The 7627-nt window shown below is 39.3% G+C and overlaps 2 protein-coding genes across 2 annotated transcripts; both read left to right on the top strand.

Annotated features, from left to right (window-relative positions):
• Positions 1-1393: 1393 nt before the first annotated feature.
• Positions 1394-3523, top strand: LOC149211860 (disease resistance protein Roq1-like). The gene is made up of 3 exons (XM_089391612.1): positions 1394-2057; positions 2193-3291; positions 3386-3523. The coding sequence occupies exons 1-3, from the start codon at positions 1519-1521 to the stop codon at positions 3512-3514; spliced, it is 1767 nt and encodes a 588-aa protein (XP_089247738.1). The 5' UTR covers positions 1394-1518; the 3' UTR covers positions 3515-3523.
• A 47-nt stretch (positions 3524-3570) lies between these two features.
• On the top strand, positions 3571-6937 carry LOC149211859 (uncharacterized). The gene is made up of 2 exons (XM_089391611.1): positions 3571-3702; positions 3790-6937. The coding sequence occupies exons 1-2, from the start codon at positions 3628-3630 to the stop codon at positions 6379-6381; spliced, it is 2667 nt and encodes an 888-aa protein (XP_089247737.1). The 5' UTR covers positions 3571-3627; the 3' UTR covers positions 6382-6937.
• The last annotated feature ends 690 nt before the right edge of the window (positions 6938-7627 follow it).

Raw genomic sequence — 7627 nt, 5'->3', positions numbered from 1 at the left:
CATTAATTTATTTGCTCAATTACATCACACTTATATAGGAAATATGTGCAACTAATTCCTAACCACTCATAACCAATTCTGTTCAACCACCTACAACTAATTCAGTTCAACCACTCATAACTAACTATTTCTGCATTATTCTCACATTGAAAGCTTCACATTCTAAAATGAAATGTTTTTAAGAAAAAAAATGCATGCTCTTTCCTCCCGCAATTCTTTTGCCCTTTTCAAGCACCCAGTTTCACAACTGAGTTGATGAGAATTAGTCTTTAACTGAGCAATAAGAATTTTGCTCTCCAAGAGATATTGGCCTTTATGTATGCTTTTGGTTGATGACTATGAATAGGATTAAACACTTCAATATAATACTTTTTCTTTCTTCCCTAGCGCCTTATCCCAAATAAGCTTGTGGAACTTTTCCATAACAAAAGCTTTTATCTCTTTGTTTTTTACGGGAAACTCGTTCAAGCAAATACCCCATTTACTAAACCATTTGTTATTTTGCTATTTGCACAATCTATCATTAAAGACAACCTTAGGCCATCTACCCTCTTCCATTTGCTCAACTTTTTTTAAATACCTTATCACTGGCACCATAGCAATTGCTTCAATAGGACAATCCTTGTTTCACTTAACAAGATAACATAAGGAACAACATTTTTAATCTTGAATTTGTTTGTAATCAAAAACTTCTAAAATTTCTCAATTTGTTTCCACTATTTGTTGGATGTTTTTTCAATTTGTTTCCACTGTATATTCAGTGTACTATTGACTCATAGTTCACAACCATAAAAAATCATTAGAATCAATAGAACCTAAAAAAAATAATTGAAATATTTAAAATTTGTTCTTGATAATACATTATGTAATGTATAATGTACAGATAGGGCTGTTACATTTCTGCCGTGTAAGATACGTGTGCAGAACAGCTAACAAGATTGAGGTGAAACCCTAGTAATTATATCGTTGTTTTGCAGTGGAACATTTTGACGAGAATCTTCACTATTTCAATAGATACGTTTCTAATGATGTTAGGAACATCTAATACTTCCATGAACATCTGATCCACGTTATCTGACCGACACCGTCTCCCGCTGCAGACAAATGTAAGAAAGTTATGCCCATATGCATCTCATCTTGCGTGTTGTTTTAGCGTATATACAGAGTCCTGCTTGGCTAATGGGTATTAAATGAGCGGGGACTGTAATATGTTTACGGTTGGATAATTGACGCGCCAAAATGTAAATGTGGACATATACAGACATATACTTATTCATACATAAAAAACAGATTTGTGGTCCCCGAAAAACGTGTTGAAAATTCAATGCGGGTAACAACGGTTCTAAATAAAAAGGAAACATAACTGCACATTAACTACAGGTGAAGGATTGAATGTGTATATCCATCCACACCAATTTTCCCCACATTTTCTTTGGGCTTCTGAAACCCTAGCTCATCTCCTGGTTGTGTCCACCATCACTACCACTTTTATTTCTCGTTTGCCATTTGTAATTTGTAATGGCTGCATCCTCCTCCACCACTGCCTGTGCCTCTGCCTCCACCTCTGCTCATTCCAACGACAATCTGTGTTATGAGGTTTTCATAAACCACCGAGGAGTCGATGTGAAGAAAAGCTTCGCCAAGTCTCTCTACAATCGCCTTCGCTCAATTGAATTGAGGGCCTTTTTAGATGAGGACGAGTTGAAACGGGGATACGGATTTCCTTCTCAAATAAAACACGCTATTGGAACCGCATCGGTGCAGGTAGCGATCTTCTCGCCTCGATACGCTGAATCATATTGGTGCCTAGATGAGCTCTTGCTGATGTTGGAGTCAAAGACTCCCATCATTCCAGTGTTCTATGGTGTCACGCCCACTGAGGTTCGGTGCGCACAGGGCAAAGATGGAAATTATGCTCAAGCGCTAAAACGACTGGCAGAGAAGAGGACTGACGAAGGGAAGCTGCGGTATGATTCCAACACTATTGAAAATTGGAGAAATGCACTTTCTCGTGGCGCAGACATCCCGGGTTTCGAGCTGGAGGCGTGCAATATTGGGTGAGAACTCAACCTTTCCTCTCAATATGGTAGTATTTTCATCTCGCTATGGTGGTATATTATCATTTATGTTTGATAAATAGATATAGACATTTGTGTCTGACTAGTTCTGTGTATGTTCATCTGAATAACTAGCAAGGAGTTGGAAATGGAGCTGCTAGATAAGGTGGTTGAGCGTCTGTCTGAAACGCTGAAAAAGCCAGACTTGCCGGTGGCCGACTATCCAACAGGCTTGGATTACAAGCTGAAAGATTTTGAAGATACAGTCCTGTTGCAACAACATCGTAGCGGAAAACCTCGGATCCTGGGGATCGTGGGGTCAGGCGGCGTAGGAAAGACAACCTTCGCAAAACATTTCTTCAATAGGAAGAAATCAGACTATCATAGGTCCTGCTTTTTATTTGAAGTCAGAGATAATGCGGCCAAAGGCTCTTTAAATTCCTTGCAGAGAAAACTCCTTGAGAGCTTGACTCGATTGGATAAGCCAATATACAGTGTTGATGAAGGGAAAGGGATGCTCATAGAACCTCTCAAATCTACTAAGGCTTTAATAATATTAGACGACGTAGACGATATGAATCAAGTAGATGCACTTGTGCCTGTTCAAATTGGTGGTCTCTGTTCAGGGAGCCTAATATTGATTACATCCAGAGATAGGGATGTTTTTAGAAAATCAAGAGTTGATAAATCATTAATCTATGAGTTAACTGGGCTTAACCCATACCACTCTCGGGAGCTCTTCTGTTGCCATGCCTTTGGGCAAGCCTATCAGGCCCCAGAATTTGAATGTATGGTGGATAGGTTCTTAGAATCTTGTAATGGACTGCCCTTATGTTTGAAAGTATTAGGAGCACATCTTTGTGGAAAAGATATATCTAACTGGGAAGACGATTTGGCGAGTCTTCAACAAATACTGCCTGGTATTCCTGAGATACATAGGACATTTGAAATAAGTTATAAATCACTAAGTATAGAGGAGCAATGGATTTTCTTAGACATTGCATGTTTCTTCGTTGGACGGAATAGGGATATAGCCAGAAGCGTGTGGCTCGGATCAGGCTGGCGGGGAAGGCGAGGACTTCAAAATCTACAGGACAAATCTCTTGTAGAAATTGACAGTGGGAATTTAATACGCATGCATGATCACCTAAGAAATTGGGGAAGAAATGTTGCTGAGAAATCCTCGCCGCTTCGACTTTGGCGTAGGGCCGATCATTTGTTACAGCAATCATCTGTAAGTGTTAATTCTTTCGAATTTCTTTTATACTCCTTCATCCTCATTTTTCAAGAACAAACCAGTAATAACTATCCTTTCCCCGGATGGACAGGGAATACCCGTGCGGGGAATTAAGATGGATCTGAATCACTATAATGATAGGGATGATGTATTGAACGATATTCGTCCCAGAGCCTTCAAATTGTTGATATTGAAGGTCCTCTCTTGGAACGCATTTTGAGTAGAGTGGAGTTAACAAATACTGAAGGTAGTTTGAGAACGGCAGAGTTACCTAAGATCTTATGGCTCCGATGGATAGAGTGTCCATTTTTTTCTCTCCCTTCCTGGGTTCCAATGAAAAACTTGAGGTTTTTACAGCTCTCTGGGAACAAATTAAACTCATTGTGGCAGAGGGAAGGCGAACCACAGGTAAATAGAAATTTGCTGTGTTGATATTTTAATGTTTCGTCCCTATTAATATCGCACCACAATGCCTGAACATTTTGCTTTTGGCAGACAAATTTGCAGTTTCCGGTACGTTTGTTGGAGTTGTGGGCAGATGGATGTGTGCAGTTGAAGAGCATCAGGGGTTTGGAGCAGTCAACAAATCTTCGAATCCTATGTGTTAACGAGTGCTCGGAGTTAGAAGAGCTGCCAAGTATGGCGTCATTCGTATCTTTGGGGGCGTTGTCCGCCTATGGATGTATCAAGCTAAAGAGCATACCGGGTTTGGCGAAGCTCACAAAGCTTCGAAAGCTAATTGTTGCTCAGTGCTCTGAGTTAAAAGAGCTATCAGGTATGGAAAATTTGGAATATTTGGAGGAGTTGTGGGCATTTGGATGTGTGAAGCTGAAGACCATACCAGGGTTTGCGCAGCTGACAAAGCTTAGGCACCTGAATGTTAGTGGATGCTCTGACTTAGAAGAGCTGTTAAGCATGGAAAACTTGGTATCTTTGGAGGTGTTGAGTTTAGACGGATGTGTGAAGCTGAAGTGCATAAGAGGGTTGGAACAGTCGACAAAGCTTCGAGTGCTAACTGTTTCTCAGTGCTCAGAGTTAGAAGAGCTCCCAAGTATGGAGACATTCGTATCTTTGGGGGTGTTGTCGGCATATGGATGTGTGAAGCTGAAGAGCTTACAGGGTTTGGCGCAGCTGACAAATCTTAGACAGCTAATTGTTTCTCAGTGCTCTGATTTAGAAGAGCTATCAGGTATAGAAAAGTTGGAATATTTGGAGGAGTTGTGGGCAAAAGGATGTGTGAAGCTGAAGAGTATACCGGGCTTGGCACAGCTGACAAAGCTTAGACACCTCAATGTTAGTGGGTGCTCTAAGTTAGGAGAGCTGCCAAGCATGGAAAACTTGGTATCTTTGGAGGTGTTGAGTGCAGACGGATGCATGAAGCTGAAGTGCATACAGGGGTTGGAGCAGTCGACAAAGCTTCGAGTGCTAACTGTTTCTCACTGCTCAGAGTTAGAAGAGCTCCCGAGTATGGAGGCATTGGTATTGAGGGCAAAGGGATGTGTCAAATTGAAAAGCATACGGGGCTTGGCGCAGGCTACAAATCTTCGACTCTTAGAAGTTACAGGGTGCTCTGCGTTAGAACAACTGCCAAAGATGGAGACATTGAAATCTTTGGAGTTGCTGTATGCAGATGGATGTGTGAAGTTGAAGAGCATACAGGGGTTGGTGCAGTTAACAAAACTTCAACACCTAAGTATTTCTCAGTGTTTTGAGTTCGAAGAGCTGCCAAGTATGGAAACGTTGGTATCTTTGGAGTCGATGGAGGCAGAGGGATGTGTGAAGCTGAAGACCATAAGGGGTTTGGCGCATCTAACAAAGCTTCAGTTGCTGAATGTTAGTGGATGCTGTGAGCTAGAAGAACTGTCTAGTATGGAAACGCTGGTATCTTTGAAAGAGTTGCGGGCGAGCGGATGTGTGAAGCTCAAAAGCTTACGTGGTTTGGCGCAGTCAACAAAGCTTCAACATCTAAATGTTTCTAGGTGCTCTGAGTTAAAAGAGCTGCCAAGTATGAAAGCATTGGTATCTTTAGAGATTTTGGCAGCAGAAGGATGTGTGAAGTTGAAGAGCATAGAGGGAATGGAGATGCTGACAAAGCTTAGAAAGCTAATTGTTTCTCAGTGTTCTGAGTTAGAAGAGCTGCGAAATATGGAAAGATTGGTATCTTTGGATGCGTTCAGTGCGGACGGATGTGTGAAAGTGAAGAGCCTACGGGGGTTGGCGAAGTCAACAAAGCTTCGTTCTCTAATTGTTGATGGGTGCTCTGAGTTAGAAGAGCTACCAAGTATGGAGACATTGGTATCTTTGGAGAACTTATGGACAGAGGGGTGCGTGCGACTGAAGAGCATAGAGGGGTTGTCGCAGCTGACAAAGCTTCGATTCCTAAAAGTTGGTGGGTGCTTTGAGTTAATAGAGCTGCCCAGTATAGAAAGGTTGGTGTCTTTGGAGGCGTTGAGCGCTGAGGGATGTGTGAAGCTTAAGAGCATACCGGGGTTAGCGCATTGTATAAAGCTTCGGAAACTAATTCTTTCTGGTTGCTCTGAGTTAGAAGAGCTGGCAAGTATGGAAACATTGGAATCTTTGGAGATTCTAGTGGCAGAAGGATGTGTGAAGTTGAAAAGTATAAAAGGGTTGGCCCAGCGGACAAAGCTCAGCAAGCTGATTGTTTCTCAGTGCTCTCACTTAGAAGAGTTGCGAAGTATGAGAAAATTGGTATCTTTGGAGGTGTTAAAAGCAGACGGATGTGTGAAGCTGAAAAGCATACCAGATTTGACACAGTCAACAAAGCTTCATCACCTAATTGTTTCTCAATGCTCCGATTTAGAAGAGCTGCCAAATATGGAGACATTGGTATCTTTGGAGTTTTTGCTGGTAGACGGATGTGTGAAACTGAAGACCATACGGGGATTGGCGCAGCTGACAAAACTTCGATACCTAAAACTTAGTGGGTGCTCTGAGTTAAAAAAGCTGTGTATGGAAAATTTGGTATCTCTCGAACAATTGTGGGCAGAGGGATGTCCGAAGCTGAAGAGCATATGGGGGTTGGCACAGTCAACAAAGCTTGTAATCCTAAAAGTTAGTGGGTGTTAGACCTGCCAAATTTGGAGACATTGTTGTCTCTGAAATTTTTGATGGCACAACGATGTGTGAAGTTGAAAAGCATAATGGGGTTGGAGCAACTCACAAAACTTCAATGGCTAAATGTGAGTGGATGCATCGACTTGAAAGAACTAGAAGGTGTCGAACATTGTACGTGGTTGGCGATGCTTGATGTCTCTCAATGTCCCAACCTGCAATGTCCAGTGTGAGAGTATGAGATCATTTATGTGGACAATGGAAGCTAATTTACATGAAAGCAAAGCACGAAGAAACAATATTTCAATGAGAAGAATAATTTTAGTGGCTGAGCAGAGGACATCGTTTCTCGTTGCTGCCATGATTTCAATTAATTTAAACCCAACCTCAATTGATTGCAGAGAAGAGGTTAGAGTTTTACTTCTGAGCATCGTTGTTTGCAAGTCAAATTCTAGTCACATTGGGTAAGAAATGGAGTATTTTCTATGAGGTATGGCAGTGGCTGATGTCATTATACGATCATACACTACCTCAATTTTATTACATTTTTCTTTTATTACATTTTCCTTATTAATTAGGTGGTGTAATTACTCTCTGTTTTGGAGTTATGTTTTGGTGTAATTACTCTGTTTTGGAGTTTTTGATAAGGTTGAATTTTTATTGTTTTTTGGTTATTTAAAAGACATTTTGAATGCATAAAAAGATAAGCCTCTTGAAATTATTTTTTTTTAATCGTTTATAGTTTAAATTTATAATTGTAATAATTTTTTTTTTTTATAGACAAATTTAACTAAAAATATATTAAAAACATTTCAAAACTTATAACCATTAAACTATATTACAATTATTTTTTAATATAATCTTTTTAGAAATTTTATCTCATTAAATTTTATAATTAATAATTTATTTTCAATTATTTTATGTTTTTTAATAATTTAGAAAAAAATTAATAATTTAATAATTTACTTTCACATATTTTATGTTTTTTAATAATTTAGAACAAATTATGAAAGGATTATCTAACAAAATGTTTTTGGAAATTAATCTATCATAGAGAATTGTTTTCGGATTTTTTTGGAAACAATTTCGAAAGGAAAATGAAATAATAACCCTGCTTACTATGTTTACAATCATATAATTGAATAATTTTTAAAAGAAACTAAATTATATAATTGAAGTCACGTTTTAAAAGAAACAGAATTATATTATATAAAGTACAAGGGGAAAAATGGTTTTTTATTTTATTTTTAACTTAAATATG

This window comes from Pinus tabuliformis, chromosome 1_1 (genome assembly GCF_031772625.1).
Source record: "Pinus tabuliformis cultivar Carrire ecotype Pingquan chromosome 1_1, CPIR1, whole genome shotgun sequence".
Taxonomy (NCBI): domain Eukaryota; kingdom Viridiplantae; phylum Streptophyta; class Pinopsida; order Pinales; family Pinaceae; genus Pinus; species Pinus tabuliformis.
Note: the sequence above shows the minus strand (reverse complement) of the source record. Positions and strands in the feature narration are given on the sequence as shown.